This window comes from Neopsephotus bourkii, unplaced genomic scaffold (genome assembly GCF_033783945.1).
Source record: "Neopsephotus bourkii isolate Nb327-2 ecotype Australia unplaced genomic scaffold, CSIRO-AGI_Nbou_v1 NB_59, whole genome shotgun sequence".
Lineage (NCBI taxonomy): Eukaryota > Metazoa > Chordata > Aves > Psittaciformes > Psittacidae > Neopsephotus > Neopsephotus bourkii.
The window spans coordinates 45,256-65,278 of NW_026900576.1; the positions used below are offsets into that span (position 1 = coordinate 45,256).

Genomic DNA, 20,023 nt, shown 5'->3' on the forward strand with positions numbered 1-20,023 from the left:
CTGAATTCTCCATATAGAAGCTCAGCTTGCATTGAAAAGCTGTCATTTTAATGTGCCTTCTATTTTTTCAGAAGTCAATGTTCCAGTAATTTTGTTTTGTAAAATTGTCAGACACATGCAATAATTCCCTTTATGTTAAAAAAAAAATAATATAAAAAACACAGGAAAATGTGCAAAAGGTTTTAAAATGTTAAATACAGAGAGACAACCAACATCAAAGTCTTGCTCCATTTGTCCACTTCAGCTGCAGTGGATGGCGTTGACTGGCAAGGCTGCTATGATGACTCACCACAACTGTCTGTGTAAGGAGCACTGGGACAGGTTCACAGGATTAGGACCTAACTGTGGTGTTAACCTGTATGTTCATGGATGGTACTAGGTTTGTTTACTTTTTAGCTTCACTGGCACTATTTCTGCTAACCATGGTGATACCTGTTGTTATTTTAGATTAGTTATAATTGCAATCTTTGGCACAGCTAAGAGAATAGCCACTGCACACTCTTACAAATTTTATATAGTTAAGATTTCTGCTTTTACTGCACAGCTCATTTCTTCTGAGCCATTTGCTGAACCAAATCCTAAGTGTATGAAATCTGTGTGTGTGGGTCTTAGCTGAGTTACCTTGACTAGCTTCCAGTTGTTTTCTGAAATCTTCTCAACCTTTTGTGCATTTTTAGCAATTGGTTAGTAACACGAATCAAAGTTGGGTTTTATTTTCTAAGAAAAAAAAAAATATTTATTGCAAAGTGTATTATTTAATGGTGGTTTTAAAAGAGAATATCGTTCAGTTAACATTATAGAGTATTCTATATGGATTTTAAACTCACTGTAAAGGAAGTTTTGGGGCCCAGTTCCACTAGTGGAGGATCAGGCAAGCTCCAGTGCCGCTGTGCCAGGGGCCTGGCCATGCCCTGGCCTTGGACAATTGGACCTGAGGACGACGGTCAAGAGAGGCTTATGAACAAGAGCATGACTTGAATCATAATGAGTAGATGTAAGTACTTAAAGGTTGGATGAATGCTTTTTAAATGCTTTGCTGAACTGGGATTTAAGAGGCCCACACCAAAGCCAAGTGGCATTAGTGTGAGTCTTTTAAATGGGTATTGGCTAAGAGTATTGAGCAGGCACGTGGGCACAAGTTGTACTTCAAACATAACAGTATTAGCAGTAACCATGGAAGAGAGAAATTTGCTTTTCTATCTTGCCAATTTTTTGAGTCTCTTTTTTTTTTTTTTTTGGATGGGGAAACCATAGCAAAAGCACAAATAAAACTATTTGCCCAATAGTTTTTAAAAAAAAGTTTTATTTTTTTTAAGGTTTATGAAAAGCAGAAGAAAATTTATTCTGCTGCTGTTTAGCCAAAAGATTATTCATAAAATATTTAAGGCCAGGAAATGTAAAATTATGTTTTAAATGTACTGATAATTTGTACATATTGTTTATAAAGGCCTTGTGTTTATTAGAATTACATTATTTTGATGATTTATGTACATACTCTTAAATACCCCTAATTTGTGTGAAAACATACTCTTATTTGTATTTATTTTGTAAATAAATAAAAATTTACTAAAGTAACACATTGAGTGATATACAGTATTAATTTATCAAACAGGAATTTCACAGTCTTGTCATTCTTGAGCATTGTTCAGAAACATTTAGCATTAAAATATTAACAGAATGCCCACAAAGAAATAAACCCATATACTTCAATGTTTTGTTGTGCTGATCCTTATCCTTTGCAAACATCTAATAAAATTGTCATCAAATGTTGATGCCGTTAATACAGTAAATGAAATGCACTCAGCAGTTTCTTTCTCAAAAGCCATCAGTCCAAGAAGCACAACAGAACATTTTCCCTCTCTCTTTCCTTCAGAGGCTCAAGAGCACAGCAGTGGGAAATGTACGAGAAGTCTTAGTAAAGACGTGAGTTCTTCCAGCCACAGATTCAGTGCTCGGCACCAGAGAATCAGAACCATTTTGTGCAGTCGAATTGGGTGAGAAGCCTAGCTACATTTGCTTTTGGGCTTTTTTTTTCTTTTTTTTAGCCTTTGCTGGGCTTGTTGGGGTGTTCTAAAATCCATCCTAGTGATTCTGAGCAATGTTCTTAATTAAGTTATGCTGCTACGGTTTAAGGCCAGAAGTAAGAATTCAAATCAGTTTTTGCTGCCATTGCTGCCTAAACATATAGGGAAATAAGTAAAAAAGATATAAATGAAACTGTAATAAACTTTAAATAAGTGACCTGAAGTTACTAACTAAAAGAACATGTCTTAGCTTATTTTTTTTTTTTAAAGGCATATTTCTTCTAACCAAGAGATTGTTTCCACATCTTCCTTGCCTTAGTGCTATTTTGCAGTCAACACTGTGATGCCATGGCTCAAACTTTCCATCTGAAGTTCACATTTAACTTGGCTGGCACAGCCTGGAACCCTTTCCAATGCCACCTTAACAAGCTGCCCAAAGCACTGGAGCTGCTTTATTGAGCTCTAAAAAAACATACAGTAAAAACCACTAATCTGAAGAAAAACCAACCAACCACAAACCTCCCTGTCCAGGAGGGCAGGACATAAGCGTATGTAGGATTAAAACAAGAAGCTAAATAGCTTACTTAAGAATACTTTGAACTCAAAGTGAACTCAGTGTATGAAAGTAATAAATAAAACACTTTTTTTTCTCTTTGTAAGACATGGCTACATCGAGCTGAATGTAGCAAAAGGCCGGAGGAGATGCAATTGAAAACTCTCTTGTCTATCAAACAACATGGGAGATACAGTGAGTGTTCCACCCTACTTGCTTATTTTTGATCATTTACTTTACAGGAATGTTTATGGCATGAAGTACTAAGAAATGTGCATACACAAATACATGACAATTATACGTTAAGTTCTTTACAATATTAAACATATAATATACAGATATCTTACAAAGGTGAATGGTGTGCCATACATTCAAATATGGCAATGCCTAGCAACTTTAGAATGTCATACAAGTATAAAACCACAAAATAAAATAACTTTACAACTCTTTTGAAGTAGGCAGATGTGCTCAACTGTTCTGCTAAGTTAGCAGGCCAACACTGACCAGCTATGAGATTGCTGAGTTGGGTAACCAAGGTGAGGAAACCTGCAGAGGTCTGATTTTCCATGTACTGGTATCCAGCCCTCTTAAAAAAATTAGACCCCTGCCTAGATTGTCCCTTGGGCAGTCAGTACAGCTCATTGCTTTTGAAAATATTAGTTGTAAACATGATTTTTTAACTTTGCCTGATTGTAATCAATTGGCATTAAGGAATTGTTGACCACTTCATACTCTGTCCCTTATTTTTGCCGTATTTATGTATATAAAAAGAGTTTCATTAAAATTCAGCATCTACAACAGTATTCTATAAATTAATGTGGGAGAAACTAAACTGTCATTAACACATGAATTAGCTACTGACAACTCAATCATGCCAAGCAGCAATCAACAGGATTTAGCATAATGCTGTTTATAACCTTACACCTGAAAACCCAGTGCCGTCTCCTGAGTTAGGAAGCACTGTGAGTCAGAGTCGATACTGATGCATGGAAGGAGCAGTCAGTCACCTCCTGAAGACAGTCTGCTTCAATAGACAAAATTACAGGTAGAGAGCAGCTACCAAACTGTATTTTAATAATAGTTTAAAATAATAGAGGGAAACCAATCTAAACAAGCATGTCCAACTTTCATCAGACACTGGCAGTATAGAGGGTTTTAACATAGTTTTGCAAAACTCCAGACTCATAAAGAGTAGGCTTGTCCAAAATTCTTAATTTTTCCTCCTAAATGTGGGTTTACAACATGGTTAGTAAATGATTAACAAGGGGTGTCAGAGCTTGCTTGGCAGAACCATGCTGCTTAGCAGTTTCTGAGTCAAAACAAGATTGGCTTTAAGAGAACTACAGCTCCATGTTGGGTATGTGACCCACATGGGATGGCAGCTGGCATTTTATTTTGTGCTTCCAGATCCCTACTTTTGCAAACATTGCCATAATTGGCCTTGTCAATTTTGTTGTCACATTGTTTTGTGTGGGGTTTTTTAGTACAGAGCACCAGTTGACTATAAATCAGTCCCTTTCAGATTCTGGAGTCTGTCCACAGGGAGATGTTTCCGTTGGAAATATAGTATAAAAATAAGCCATTTGCTAATACAAGCAAGTACAATCACAGAAGTGTCACGTCATGTATGGAGGTGTAAACCACATTTGATATGAAGGAGGTGCAACAGTCAGGGAAGATACTCAGTGCATTTCTTAGGGAACCATCTTCCTCTCAGAGGCTCCTGCTTCCATGCATCACAGCATCGGGGTACGGCTGGAAAGGCTGTCAGAACTGCTTCTTCTGCTGATCTATTCAAATTGCTTTAACTGCTCTTTCAGAAATCCAACCAATGGACAGGGGTTGATGAAGCTTTGTCTTTTCCACCACCACAGCTGTTCAGCCCAAAGTACGCTCCCAGCAGGGCTGATATGCTGAGTATGCTCAGGAATTCCATAATGAAAAATGGACAAATATTTTTTCCAATGCATGTCATGGCTGGCTATGTGACAGGTGGTTTCAAAGTACCACTAACTGGCTACTTAAAGTCAAAATCTGTTTGCTAATATTGTTTTGCAAATCCTTAGTGTTTCACATAAGGGACTATTAAACACTTCTACGGTTACAAAGAAGTAGGGGTAAGGTCTAGTCCAGGGGCTCCTGTTTTATTCTGATTGTTGGGGTTGGTTGTGGTCGTCTGTCCTCACGACACAGGACGTATTCACTGAACTGAGAGGAATCCACCCCACCACCGCATGAAGCTGCCACATTAAATCCCTTCTGAAATAATCTTTCAAGCACCTGCAATGGGGGGGGGGGGAAATCAGATTAATATTTAGCTAATTTTAGTGATAAAAGCGTTCAGGAAGACCACATCTAAATGATGGATTTAGTCTTTTGAGTTAACATTGAATGAATATTATTCAGCTATAATTCTGTAAGTTATTGTTAAATGACTTATTGTTAAATGTGATTAAAGTCTTGCTCTCAGCAAGCATCTGCAGAAAAAAATTAATCAAACAAGCACTCTGCAGAACAGTTTAGTACATTATATAGTAAAATACTGGACTGTGGTGATATGGATACTCTCTCTTACTGTTTAAAGAAAGCAACATCAGATTTATGTCGTAATAAAAAGCATCTATTATTCATTAGTAATATGAACAGGCTTACAGAATGGGGCTGAAAACTTTTCTCTGCTCTTCCTTGGCAGATGACAATGTCTTAGGAGGCTGAGTAACACTTCCACTAGATCTCCACAAACATCATAGCCATGATTTTCCCTTGCCAGAAGGGAGTGCTGCTGCATGTGCATGCGGAGCATGGCTGGGACAGGATGCAGAGCCAAGACATGGACAACCAGGAAACGTTCCAGCCCAAGAAAGCGGTTAATTTGTAATGCCCAAATAAATATTTTCTCTTTCTCCTCCTAAAGAAAAGTTGGTGCAATTTAGATGCATGAATCTAAGGAACCCAGAAACAACTTTAATTTCTGAGGCTGTCACACAGCACATTACCCTAGGACATAGTGATCTTGGCAACATGATCAGGCCTGTGTTTTCACATGCATTAGCATGTTAATATATGGCTTCCCAGCAGTGCAGGACACACACAGACTTTTCTCAGAGCAGATGCCAGGTCCACCTTCAGCAGATCCACAATGCCAGATCTAGTGGAGGAGATGCCATTCAGCCTCCCACCCAGCATTGGCTCTCCTGGGTCCAGGGCAGCAGCCTGGAAAAATGGTTCCTCTACTGGTAAATGCCATCAAGGGGGGCAGCCTGTATTGGTCTCGCTCAAGGCACCACTTCTATTGCTATAAAACACAGGCCACTGTGCTGGGAACTGAACCTGATGATTGATTAAACCTGATGATCTTGGTAATACCAGCATCCCCATGTGACAGCTGTCTGCTGCCCACAGTGACATACTAGGGACAGAAAAGGGATTAAACCACTTAAAAACTTGATTATGGAATCACAGACTAGTTTGGGTTGGAAGGGACCTTAAAGCTCTTCTAGTTCCAACCCTCTGCCATGGGCAGGGACACCTTCCACTAGCCCAGGTTACTCAAAGGCTCGTCCAACCTGGACTTGAACAGTCAGGGATGGGGCAGCCACTGCTTCTCTGGATCGTTCAACCTAGAGGAGCATCTAAGCAATAGACCTACCTTCAGACAGAGGCAACACATATGCTTTCACAGGTTTACATTATAGTAAAACTTTATTTCTTTTTTGGTTTTACTAGCCCTGTGAGCACTGCAGCAGTTACACCTACTGCAGTAGTACTGAAAAGTCTTATGTTTCAAGGCCCAAGCTGACTGTTAAAGATCTGCACACCACACTGCTGCCCTGACAGAGACCCATGCAAGGCCATGGTGCATTTCTTAGTGCACCCTTTCCTTGGCCTGAGCATTGGCTTTGCTTCCTCCAGAAACATCAGTTTGGAGCTTTTATTAAGGGTAACTGAATTCCAAAGGACAACTGTATGCAAACCATGGCAGCAGTGTTTGCTGGTTTTAATCCATGGGAACCGAAAGATCAAAAAAGAACACCAGTGTATGGAAGAAAAGTGAACCTGAGGATATTAAAAGAAGGGGTGGAAGGGTAGTTTATCAAAATATATTTAAGATGCTTACAACTCTCATATCTGGGCTGCATGCTGCCTGTAGGACAGAAATGGTGTGTGGACACTAACACTTTTTCCACTTCAAAGAGGAAAGCAGAAGTTTGAGAGGGAAGGAGAAGTAAGATATCATCAGACTGCTGTTCCACAGGCTGGAGAGTATTTTGACTGTATTACATTCCTAGAGCTGGCAAAATGAAGATGAGAGGCAACCCAGCTACAGGAAAGGAGGCTGCTTCCATTGACCTGGATAGCAAACCAGAGGACTGAGAGGTAAGGTTTCAGAGAGAGACACAACTTCAAAATCCTTGATAAAAACTTTTTCAAATCAATTTGCTTGTAAGAAAAACCAAGCACAGAGGTGCCCTTGGCTTGCCTCCATCCAAAGCTGTGGAAGGCTGCCTGTTAACATAGGACTCCCCTAAGCCAGCTCTCTGCAAACACACAGTCTAGGTACATTACACCTTAGAACACCACACAGAACGTGATTTGGTTTTGCAACCTAAGTGCTCAAAGGACTAGACTGCAGGCTATCGTCTAGCCTTAAAAACCTTGGTACCATCCAGTTTCTCAGCAAGAAGCAAACCAAGCCAAATCCCATAAACAATGAAGAGAATATTTAAATATTGTAGAGTTTTAAGTGTAACTTCGATGAGGTTGAAGTTAGCTCTGTGGAGAAAGGCTCCTAAAGGCTGTTTCCATGTGTGCTGAGCACTGGTTTGTATGTGCTGGTGCATGCACAAGACAACAGCATGTTGAACATGAACAGTTTTAAATGCCATTTACTGCACTTGGTTCTATGCACATTACTTTTTAAAAAGGTAATTTACAGACAGAGGGAAACTAGTGTCTCTGAATCAAATCGGAGCTTCTGTCCTGTAAACCTCCAGAGAAAGTATGTAAAAAACTGACCATTAGCTGTGATTCTCCTATGTATGGGGCGCACACACATTACAAGAGGATTTGTGAGTGGTGAGGCACTTAATGCTTCTTGTTTAAAATTTGCAGAATGCTAACGAATACATTCTTAATTATGAAGACTCAGTGTTCAACATAAACAAGCATCACAGCATTTTCTCTAAGGTAAGCTCATGTATCTCAACAGAACCAGGATCTGAAAAAACTGTCAGTCTTAAGAAAACTCCATACCTGTAAGTAATAACAAATGGGCATTAAATGAAGAGCTACTGTTATGTTTTTGGCTACCACTATCTACTCAGTGTTGACATTCTTTGCTTGATATGCACAGCTCTTGACACAAAACATTTAATGAAAATACCTTCCAAAGATAGGAAGAATTTAAAAATATTGCCATTTTGCCACAAAATATATTCAGCAGGGCACAGGGAGGCAAAAGTTCTGTATCTGAGCAAGCAGCAGGCAGACTTACTGTTTACTCTTTGAGCTTCTTTGGAAATTATTCTGCTCTTCCACCCACTTCCCCCTCCTAACCCATTTCCCTTAATCTGTGCATCTGCTTCCCTGTACTTACAACTTTATGGCTTAATATTCTTTTGCCAAAATACCCTGAGAAGGGAAGGGGCAAGCACCTCTGTGCTGACCAGAGTCCCATAGAGCCAATAATAACTAGCTGCTGATTTCATCAGCCTTTGGTCTCAGAAATGCATCATTTTGCAGAAAGTGTTTGAAAACACTTTCTATTAATTATATAGTAAAATCATGTAATTTAGTAAAGTGATGTAATTTAGTATTATTTATACTGTAAGCTGACAGAATTCTTTTTTTCAACATGAACTTGTGAAGAGACTGATTCTGTCTGAATTTTGACTGAATTCAAAGCACATTCAAATATTAATAGTAATTAGCATTCAGCTTTTACTGCACATCACTTTGGCTAACCCAGACCCAAGTGCTCAGCCAGGTGAACTGAGGTATCAGTGTCAAATGGACATTGTTAAAATGACTGCATCCACCTTTACTGGTCTTTACAGTCTGTCCAGCCAGTCCCATGGGCCAGCTCTTCTGTGGGTATTTGACCACAGGGAAGTTTATCAAGGCCACTAAAGCATTTCCCACATCCCAGTTAACATCTGCAGCCACAGCCCATCTGCAAGGGACAGCAACTTCCGAGATATTCCCCACAGGCTGATTTCATTTCCACAGTATTTACAGCATATTTTAAAGGCATACATGCAAAAACCTACAGCTGTCTTGCCCTTGTTAAGTAAGGCACAACTTAACAGTATCACCAACACCATTCCTTCTCTGCAGCCCAAGGACTCTGCAGCCCAAGGACAAATCTGCAGCCCAAGGACAACTACAACACCACAGTGGTGGAGATCCCTTGTGAAATGGCATTTCTTATCCATAAGGCTGCTGCCTAAACACAAGGCACAGATTTATTTCTGCTACCATCTACCTATCTGTCCAGTTATCTTCATTTCATATGTTTCATTTTAAGCCTAATGGCAAAACTCTTGAGTATAAAATGAAATATTTTTTAAGTCCATCCCACAGGCACCATCATTTAATTATGAGTAAGATATAAATTATGCATTTACACATTGTTGCATTTTCTATAAAATGGTGTGGAGATATTTTTTTTTTAGTTTTTGGAACTCTCTTTTTTCCTGAGGGACACTTTGGAGAAAAAAAAAAAAAAAGAACAACCCTGCTGCAGGCTATACATTGATGAAAAAATTAGCATTTATCAGTATAACACCATTATGAGACCAGTATGGCACTAACATACACAAAATCTAAATCTGTTTTTCTGCTTAAACTTAGGAAAATCAGAAAGGCTGTGATCTCACCAGGCAGAAAATATCTCCTTACAGTATAAGCACTGAAGGTAAGTGGGCAGAAGTAAATAATTTTCACATAATTGAACAACAAATACTAAAAAAAACCACCTCAACAAATAGATGAGCCAGCACTGAAAGGCCATTACATTACCTGCACTGAGTTCAACCGGCAATATCCATTCAAAGGAAACCTAATAACATGGGTAGGGTCCTGGTTCCAGTCGGCATTCACAGAGTTGCACATGACATCCCCAGTCTCTGGGAAGATCTCTTCTATTAAAGCTTTCTCCCCGCTCAATGCAATTCTCTCCCCCAAATCTGGAGTCACTCTTACAACCAAGCACTCATAAGGCTGGAAATGTTTCCTTTGTTCTTTCTCTTGTTTCCATTGCTCAAGTTCCTTAATCATTGGCTGCAGCTGGTAATACTTTGCTTCCTCATATAAAAGATTAAAGTCCTGGGGGGGAAGAGAGAGAGGAAGAGAGAGAAATTAGAAATGCTTATATAGGTCTCTTAGCAACGAGTATTGTTCCTGTTTGATCTACTTAGGCTTATGCATTGTCAGCAAGAGTGCAAAGACAACAGGTACCCACAGACTTCATCTTCTTTGTCTTCACCTACACAGAAAACCACATTGTGTTAGTGGTGAATCTGTTACAGCTGACTGTGAAGTTCCCGCTGCACTAAATTATTTGTTCATTTGTCACGCCACAAGCTCAATGCCAGAAGGCTTTACTTTTGGATTAAGAAATCAAAATAACTGGTTGCACTAAGCAAAACCTGCTGATTTAAGAGATGTCCCAAGCCCTAATCTTTATTCTTGGCCTCAGATAGTCACTTCTGATCTTATAACAGAAGATCTCAGACTTTGCTGTCACCTCTCGCACACGTTAGGAGATGGAGATGTCAGTTCAGCTTCACTTCTCACCTGTCTTTGCTGAGTCTGAAATTCAGCTACAGCATCTGCTTCCTGTGTTTCATGATTATTCATGTACTGAAAGCCTACTTTGGATCCTGGAAAATTATACAGAGGTAGTGACCACCTCACTCCAACGACTTAAAAGAAACAGCTCTCCCCAGCCATTTGTCCATGACCTCATCTGGGCTTTGGGCAAATGTGGAGACAGTGTTCTCACAGAAGAATGGATAATTGGTACATAAACTAAATAATCCTGAAAGATACAGCAGGGCCGTGAGAGGCCTGAGGAAGCTTAAGCAAGCAAGATAAGAAGAAGCTGTAATTCACTGAGTTAATGAGAACTGTGGACTGTTGGCAAGCTTTCGAGGTCAAGTTCTCACACCTGTGCTTAACCACTTATGTGTTAGTCGCTAAGGGTCTTCAAGACATGTATCCAATCATAATATGCCAAATCATTGTAAGTGCCTGTAAGAAATGGTATATAAGGAGTTAAAGCTTTGTAATAAATTGGCATTCGCTGATCACATAGATCGTTCCTGCATTGTCCGTGACTCCTACATCGACAAATGGTGCCCGAACAGGGACCCTCAGATCGGTAACTTGCGGCAAGCAAGTTTGAATGTCCAATCAAAGAAGAGGGGGTGGAGAGCCGGCCGAAATTCAGCACTGCCCCGGCGCTGTGAAGTCAGACGTCTGAAAACTGTAGGATCTCGCCCTGATCAGGTGAGCGGCCGGGGAGGAGAACGGCACTTGCTATCCAAAGAGGAATAGGCAGTGATGGAGCTCCTCCAACATATTCTCTTTAAGAGAGGACTGCAACATGATAGTGATGCCTTACAGAGGCTGTTAAAGTGGGCCCCACAGCGCAAGCTACCTTTGAGGTTTCTGAATGGGAACATATAGGCCTGGCGTTGTGGGATGAGATTAGTAAAAAGACAAAGGAAACCCTGAAGTATTCTACGTTATGGAGATGGATAATTGAGACTTTAAAGGAATTAAAATCAGAACGGGCAGCAGAGGCATCTGTTTTCCTGGCTGCTGCTCCTTCACAAAGTCAGTCAGAGGTAGAGAAGAGTGCTACATCTATGGTATTTGCCCCTCCCCCCCCCCCCCCCCCCCCCCCGTTGTGCCTGGCACGGCATCGCAGAAGCCTCCTCAGCATACGGGGGAAGATAAAGTGAAACGGCGCTTGCGCCCAAAAGTACAGGCAGAGAGTGCAAATGTGGTCACCTCTGACCCAGAGGAAGGAGACCCTGAATTGGAATTGGAGCCAGACCCAGAGTCTCTGGCAGAACCGGACTTGTACCCCCCCCCTTCCTGACCCTGACTCAGACTCAGACAATTCAGATAGTTCGGCTCGTCGGCAGATGTGAACCAGCCTCAGTGATGATCAACTGCGACAGCTGCTGAAGAAATTAGAAGCATTGGAGACAAAAGAAACCTCCAAACCCTCTGCTCCACCCCCCTACAATCCAGTAGTAAAGAAAGGGGAGTGGGAGGGGGATGTTGGGCACGATGCAGTTGTTACGGAAAGTTTTCGGCTATGGGTCCCTTGGCATTCCCAGTGTTTAACACTCCAAGGGGGGGAAAGGAGTGGGAGGCATTGGATTTAAAGGTTGTAAAGGAGGCGCGTCAACCGGTAACATCTTACGGGTTAAAATCATCATATATTCAGGCAATTATCGCACGTATTTTTTCTGCATATATCTTAGCACCATATGATATCTGTATGATAGCTCAATTGCTGCTTACTCCCCACCTTCAGGTATGATTTAAAGTGGACACAGCAGAGGAAAAGGCTGGATACATGGCTACTGCCTTCGCCGCTGCTGTTAAACTCCCTCTACAACAAGGTCAGGGTGATCGTGGGGGTACTAAAGGTATGAGATGTTATAATTGTGGATGGATGGGACATTTTAAAAAGCAGTTTACTGTAAAGAAAATCAGTTCAGCAACCCGCCCCCCTCAGTGTGGTGTTACTGGTTTTGCAGACAAATGTATTAGATGTGACAAATTTGGCCACAAGACAGTTGAATGTCGTTCAAAAAGAACTCCCCCCCCCCGAACCTCCAGGGAAGCGAGACCAGCGCGGGATACAGACATACTGTATGCTTTTTCGGTGGTGTGAAGGTCTCTCGTATGCTCTTATCAGGGGTATCGGGTGGACTGTGACGGGCTGTGGACTTATGACCTCATATACAACTCATTTAATATAGTCTCTCTGTGATATTCATATACTAGAAGTTGGTAAATATAAGTATGTTCAGGTTTCTATTGACCTTTGGAGACCTTTATAAATACTGCTGGCCACTTCTTCCAACATAGGCTGGCCACCTGTGTCAGAATGAGTGTGCATTTTGGTCAGTATAAAAGCCCAAGCCTCATGCGATGTGGGGGAAAGCAGAGCCTCTGCGGGGACACCTGCTAAGGTTGAGCCTGCTACCTCACACTCTGATGATGCTTCTCGGAGATGGTTTCCTGATATTCTCCACAAGGTCCTTGTGCCACGTTCTGTACGTGGGATTGTGTAGTGGAAGTAATGATTGTCTGGATTTTGTGCTTCAAATATTGTAGTTGTGTGGACTGTGCTTGGGGGATCCCATATGTGTGTGTGTGTGTGTGTGTTGAGGGCAGACGGTGTTCTGTGTATTTTTTGCTGTGTTCATGTAAAAGTTTCTAATAGATAGTATTTTAACATTTTGGGCAAGAAAGGGTTAATGCAAAAGTGCGGTTGCCAGCAGATATTTATCGTTGCTGCTGAAGCAGGCAGGCAGCTGTAGCTGCTGCCGAGCAGGCTGCCATTTGTAGCCATGCAAAGCAGGGTGAGCGACTTTGGAAAAAAAAAAAAAAAGAAAAAAGAATACATGTTATTTGATGAGAATTCGTTCCCCATGTTCAAAAGAAATCGAACAAGAAGCTTAACTCATATTGAGTCGTCTTCTTGGTTCGGGTTGCTCTCTCTGACATTTAATTGGCGCCCGAGATGGGGCCTCAAGGTTCGACTCGGACTTCTCCAAACTGTGTCCAGCCGTTGCAGAAAAGGCACAGACGGGGGAAGCGGAGGGGACGACGGTGCAGGAAGCGTCTACTAGCAAAAGCGGTGAAGCTTGGCTACTAGCAAAAGCGGTGAAGCTCAGCTACTAGCAAAAGCGGTGAAGCTCGGCTAGGAGAGACAGCTGATGTGGCCTGCGCACCCACACCTCCATGGGTAAGACCGCACTCTAAAATCCACCATGGATCGAGAGGCGGCACTCACACTTTTAGAATAATTATTTGCTAAGCGGGAGGCTAGTGTGAGTACGAAAAAGCTCAGAGAGCTATGTCGGTGGGCAAAGGAGAAAGGACATATTAAGGATCCACAGCTAATGTTCAGCATTACTGAATGGAGGGAAATTGGGGACTCTTTGTGGGACGCTACCATTGTGGGGAATAAACCCGCTAAAGACCTGGGGGTCACCTGGAGGAAGCTCATGAATCAGCTGCAGCAGATGGTGGCAGATAAAAAAAAAAAAAGGGGGGGGGAGGAGAAATGCAGCAAACTCCTCGTTTAACCTGCCTGCTTCTCAAGAACTGACAAACTGTAGGAGACAGTGCATTTGTGTCCTACTGCCTACAGGTCCATGGCAACTGCCTGCAAAGTTTGTTAAGCCTTGCCATGATCTGGACAGACGAATGGAGGAACCTGATACCTCAGCTACAGGAGCTGAACGTGAATACCCCAAGCAGAATGAGATAGAGGAAGAGAAAAACCAATGATTGCTAAACATCATTTGGGGGCAACTGAAAAGTAACAGCTCGAATATGTGTGCTTGTAAAGTAGGTATTATTAGAGGCTTTGATTTTGTGTATGAAACCACCTGTATTTACTAGCCAGTTGCTGATAAGAAACTACACCTTGTATTATATGGATTTGTCACTTGTAAAAAAGATGTCAGAGTATGCAAATTTGTAGTAGCTGCTAGAAAATGCTAAAGCAAAAGATAGAAATATTCTAATACAGTGGTAGTGTTATAAAGCAGGTAATGGAACAAATTAAGAGGGGGGAGAATTCCACTGGTAAGAAATTTCTTTGGCTAGTCCCTCACTTCCATCAGCATCTTCAACATGCTGCTGCACCCTGTAATAGTTACTCTGTTAATGTAAATCTGTGTGTGCCTTGCCATAATAATGACTTGTTACTGGATGAAGCAGGTGAAACTCTGCATTGACAACAAGGTGCAAGGACTGAGGCTGACCAAATGCCTGCTACCACAATCAAGGGCAAGACTGGGTTGGCCTCTGTGTTTGCCACCAAGAAGAACCTTTAGCTCCACTGCTGGCTGCAACCCAGCAGGCGTGGAGTGGTGAGGACACATGCCATGACAGACCTTGAAGTGAAGGATGGCCTCCCCTGTTATCAGAGAGCCATGCAGGAGAAAAAGGGGACAGGCCTAGCAGCCTGTAGTTGGCATATGTTGAAAATATGATCTAGCCCAAATCCCCTGCTCAAGTAGTGTCATCCAAAACATATTAAAAAAAAAAAAAAAGGGGGGAGATGTGGAGACAGTGTTCTCACGGGAGAATGTATAATTGGTACATAAACTGAATAATCCTGAAAGATACAGCAAGGCCGTGAGATGCGCGAGGAAGCTTAAGCAAGCAAGATAAGAAGAAGCTGTAATTCACTGAGTTAATGAGAACTGTGGGCTGTTGGCAAGCTGTCGAGGTCAAGCACACCTGTGCTTAACCAATTTTGTGTTAGTCACTAAGGGTCTTAAAGCCATGTATCCAATCATAATATGCCAAATCACTGTAAGTGCCTGTAAGAAATGGTATATAAGGAGTTAAAGCTTTGTAATAAATTGGCATTCTCTGATCACATTGATCGTTCCTGCATTGTCCGTGACTCCCTCTCCGACAGGCAAATTCCTAATTTTATCCGATTCCCAATTCACTGAATGAGATGTCTTTTGCACATAGAATCATAGAATCATAGAATAGTTAGGGTTGGAAAGGACCTTAAGATCATCAAGTTCCAACTCCCCTGCCATGGGCAGGGACACCTCGCTCTAAACCATATTACCCAAGGCCTCGTCCAACCTGACCTTGAACACTGCCAGGGATGGAGCATTCACAACATCCCTGGGCAACCTCTTCCAGTGCCTCACCACCCTAACAGGAAATAATTTCCTCCTTATATCCAATCTAAACTTCCCCTGTTTAAGTTTTAACCCATTGCCCCTTATCCTACCACTACAGTCCCTAATGAAGAGTTCCTCCCCAGCATCCCTATGGACCCCCTTCAGATACTGGAAGGCTGCTATGAAGTCTCCACAGAGACTTATCCAGGCTGAACAGCCCCAACTTTCTCAGCCTACCTTCATATGGGAGGTGCTCCTGCACCCAGATCATCCTCATGGCCCTCCTCTAGACTTGTTCCAACAGTTCCATGTCCTTTTTATGTTGAGGACAACAAAACTGCACACAATACTTCAAGTGAGGTCTTAGGAGAGCAGAGGGGCAGGATCACCTCCTTCGACCTGCTGGTCACACTCCTTTTGATGCAACCCAGGATACGGTTGGCTTTCTGGGTTTAAGTGCACACTGCTGGCTCATGTTCATTTTCTCATCGACCAGCACCCCCAAGTCCTTCTCCGCAGGGCTGCTCTGAATCTCTTTTCTGCCCAGCCTGTAGCTGTGTCTGGGATTGCTCCAACCCAGGTGTAGGACCTTGCACTTGGCATGGTTGAACTTCATGAGGTTGGCATCAGCCCACCTCACAAGCATGTCAAGGTCCCTCTGGATGGCATTCCTTACCTCCAGCGTATTATCCGAACCACACAGATTGGTGTCATCGGCAAACATCCTCATTAACAACTTTGCATCAGATCTCCAACAGATCTTTCCACCTCAGCTGTTGAGTATGATGAGGCAAGGGGTGTCAGCACCCCACCAGACCAAGCCAGAGAAGAAAGAGAGGGGCGAACACTGGGAGAACAGTTTGCTTACAGTAGCCTCACCGCCTCCTGAAGACAAGAGAAGCAACAAGAGCACAGCAGCAGCTCCTCTGTGCAAAGACCTGTCATTTGCTTTCCTGGCTCTTATGCCTGTCTACAGATGGAAATGCTGCACCACAGGTATGCTATGTAACTTTTGTGGAGCATGATGTAGGTCAAACCTGGACATAAAGACTGCAATGCAATGAAATGAAATGAAAAATCGCAAGAGTAAAATGTCTGGAATCATTTGGACTGGGAAGAATGGCATGGCAAGAAGGAATCAAGAAATGGGCACCAAAATTACATGAAAAATAACAGCAGTGCTGCTGCTCCAGGACTTGGGAAAGTGGGGAAATCAAAGGCCAATTAACATGCAGCACAAAAAGGTGTGACACTTCATAGTGGCTTGGAATTAACCTGTAAAATCTGCTGCTGCAGGATATTATTGAACCATAGCAGTTAGCTCTGTTCAAATTTGGCACACAGACCCACCATTGGTATTGGAGAGATGCTTTCTCCCCAGGGCTGCCTACAGCCTGGAGATGTATAAATATTCAGTGACACTGGTAAGGGTATCGTGTTTCAAAAGGGACATCCAATCCTTTACATCTCTCTGATGTCTTTTAAGGCTGGGACAATAAGCACACCACTAAGGGAGAAAAAAGGAGCAGAGAAGGCCCAGAGAGGGAAGAGGGATAAGAGGCAAGTGGGAAGAAATGAAGGCAACAAACACACAGGAAGTACCTGGATGATTAAAAACATCAGGAAGATTAAAGAAGAAATCCTATAGAAAGCATGCTGCAAACAACCAGAGCTGGGAACAGGCCAGATAAAGAAGCATGGAGACTGGCTGCATCACCTGGTCTCAGGTAAGACAGCATCAGCCCTAAATCTTTGTCCCCTGATGGATGGTATTTTTTTCCCCTCCCCAAAATCAGAACTCTCTGCTGAACCATTGCTACTTTTCTGTGTCCATCAGTGAATCTCCCTGGTTACCAAGCATGGGATTGGTTTAAACCTACAGGGATTAGTGGCCTACATTCAAAACAGCCCCTTCCCTAAACTATTCAAAGTCTCTGTGCGGGACACTGGAGCAACACAGCCCACCACCTAACTGTCTTCATTCAGCTGTGTGCAGGGGCCTATCAAACATTCATTGGGCATCTGTGGGCCCCATGTATCTTTTTGAGCAGAGGAAAACATGCAATGCTAAGGAACAATGTAACTCTGGAGAGTGAACAGGAGCATCCCATGCTTCCTGAAGGCAATGGACAGTCTTGCTGTTTTCAGTAGGTCCTGAAAAACTAGTTTTAGCCTAACTAGTTTTAACCAGGATCACACCACCTCTACGTCCCCCCATCCAGCTGTTAGCCCACCGCATCAGATGCAGCTCTTAGTGACTCCTGCTAGCCATCATTTCTCCTAAAATAAATAAGATAAATTTTATATTCTGATATAATTTTGTGATAAGATGACCAGTTTTCAAATGAAACAGCTCTTCCACTACTGTTCCCAGAGGGTACAGCCATGCTTCAGATGGCTGTGTGGAAATCATGGCTGTGCTGGAGCATCATGTGTTCTGCAAGATAAGGTATGCACCTGGTCGCAACTGCCTGGGTTAAGCCAAGCTGTTTGGGCTAATTTGATAAGCAAGACTCTCATCTCTGTGTCCATTCCACACTTGGGTTGAGCACAGAAGGGATTTGCAGCAGAAGCTGGGAATCTGAGGCGTGCTGGTGAGGAGAAGCAACATACATGTGCAGCATTAGGGAGTCTGGGCATCTATTATCAGGCAGTGGCAATAAAGGGAATTTGTTGCACTGTAACAAAGAGAGGGGATGAAAAAAGTGTCTTCTGTTAGGCAAGAGAAGATTCACCTTCCGTGACCCCCCCTTCCATGTACCACACGCTACCCAACCCAGCCACCACCAACCCAGCCTGCCCCACCACCCTGACCCGCTCTGGCTTTGTACTGGACTGCTAGTGTTTCTGCACTGAGTCACTTGGGCACTGCTCAGGCATTTGACCACATATTTAGGGAGGGAGGAGGACTTTACCAAACCAGGAACAAAGAATGAGTGGCTCACAATGTTAAGGGTCCAGTTCTCTGAAGCCTGTGCTTGGGCAGGTTAATGGACTCAACACACTGATAACTACACAATCTTCTCATTCAGGTTTTATACACCACTCAGAGTACTGTGCATCTGAGACCGAACTGGAAGCGATGCCCAACTCTGTATTGTCTGCCTACACAGGATACTCGGGATGCCTAGGTAATACTGTCTTGGCTATATCCACCCTTGCACTGTATATAAAATCATACCCTGATGATTTGCAAGTTTAACATGAAATGTGAAGTAGAATTCAACCCACAAGGGACCTTGCCATGAAGGTTCCACAGAAGCTGCAAGGAAACATTTCCATGTTGCTAGTTTTGATAAGCTACCAAAGGCAGATGCAGACAAGAATCTTCATAGACTTATCCAGAAGAGGCACATGAGTAGCTACAGGGCATTAACTGACTAGCACAGTGGCAAAGTGCACACAGTCTCATTGAAACTCAGCTTCAGAGCAGCCTGGTACAGCTTCTGTCCCAGGTGTACACTGATAGATGCACACAGATATTGCACACTCTCTCTCACAGAGGCTGCAGTCCTGGTGTCAGTGCAGTGCTGCTGAGTTCAGACAGCATCCCACAGCAGATTTTGTACAGTTTTAGGAGTTCCTTTTCCTGCAGGACTAATGATGCATCTCCCATTTCTTCTAAGGATTATTTCCCTACCTTTCCAGCTTCTTAACAGCACTGCACTTGTGGCAGCACAGCCCAGAGTCAAGCACCGTGTATGGTAGCTAATGGACCTGTTTGTGTTTAGCCAAGGAAAATCACTTTACTCTGAAGGTGATTCCCACCAGACAAGGTCCCTGCTCATGAGAAGGTTGCTCCTTGCTAGACTGAAAGGGGAGATGGACAGACAAACCTGTGGCTTTGCTGTAACATACTACAAAAATTGGATGCTCAGTCCCTGGCAACGTTCAAAGCCAGGTTGGACAGGGCTTGGAGACCTGGTCTAGGGGAAGGTGTCCCTGCACATGGCAGGGGGGTGGAACTAGATGAGCTTTAAGGTCCCTTCCAACCCAAACCAGTCTGTGATTCTGTGATTCTATGATTCTATGAAAAAGCCTTCATGAGCTACCATAAGCCTTCAACTTGTTGTGGCTCTTATAGGAACTAGTGAGGAAGTTGTATCAGGTCACCTGGAAAAGGAAACAGACAGCCAGGTGGAATGCACACAGCCTTTCTCCATCCACAACTTCTGGACATTTAGATCTCATAGGAAAGGTAAACATCTTTCAAAGACACAGCTTTTTGCCTTTCACAAAATAATTTGGTCTAGTGGAAGGTGTCACTGCCTGTGGCAGGAGGTTGGAGCTTTATGGTCCCTTCCAGCCCAAACTCTGGGCTGCAGAGGGGCAGCTCCTAGGCCAGCCACCCCCTAACCCAACAGCATGGCATACCAGAGGGTACTGGCTCCATGCTCTACTCCAGGATATTTGTTGCTCAAGATGTCATAGTTCCACATGCAGGTCTCTGAACCTGTGCAGGAGGAGGGAGCTGTGAGCAGCTCCAGGCTGCTCACCATTGCCTGGCTCAACACAGGCTGGCTGAGAAGGAGAACTGA

At 42.9% G+C, this 20,023-nt stretch overlaps 1 protein-coding gene across 2 annotated transcripts in view; it reads right to left on the reverse strand.

Annotated features, from left to right (window-relative positions):
* Positions 1-1,677: 1,677 nt before the first annotated feature.
* LOC133212141 (BTB/POZ domain-containing protein kctd15-like) overlaps positions 1,678-20,023 on the reverse strand; it is a 64,612-nt gene continuing 46,266 nt past the window's right edge. Inside the window, exons 4-5 of one of the 2 annotated variants that reach the window (XM_061353210.1) lie at positions 9,598-9,903; positions 1,678-4,857 (exon numbers count right to left, since the gene is read on the reverse strand). In XM_061353210.1, the coding sequence (XP_061209194.1) occupies positions 4,702-4,857; positions 9,598-9,903 (462 nt within the window). In that variant the 3' untranslated portion in view covers positions 1,678-4,701. Of the gene's footprint in view, positions 4,858-6,305; positions 6,634-9,597; positions 9,904-20,023 lie in introns of those variants that run through there. The other variant, XM_061353203.1, reaches the window with a different exon arrangement.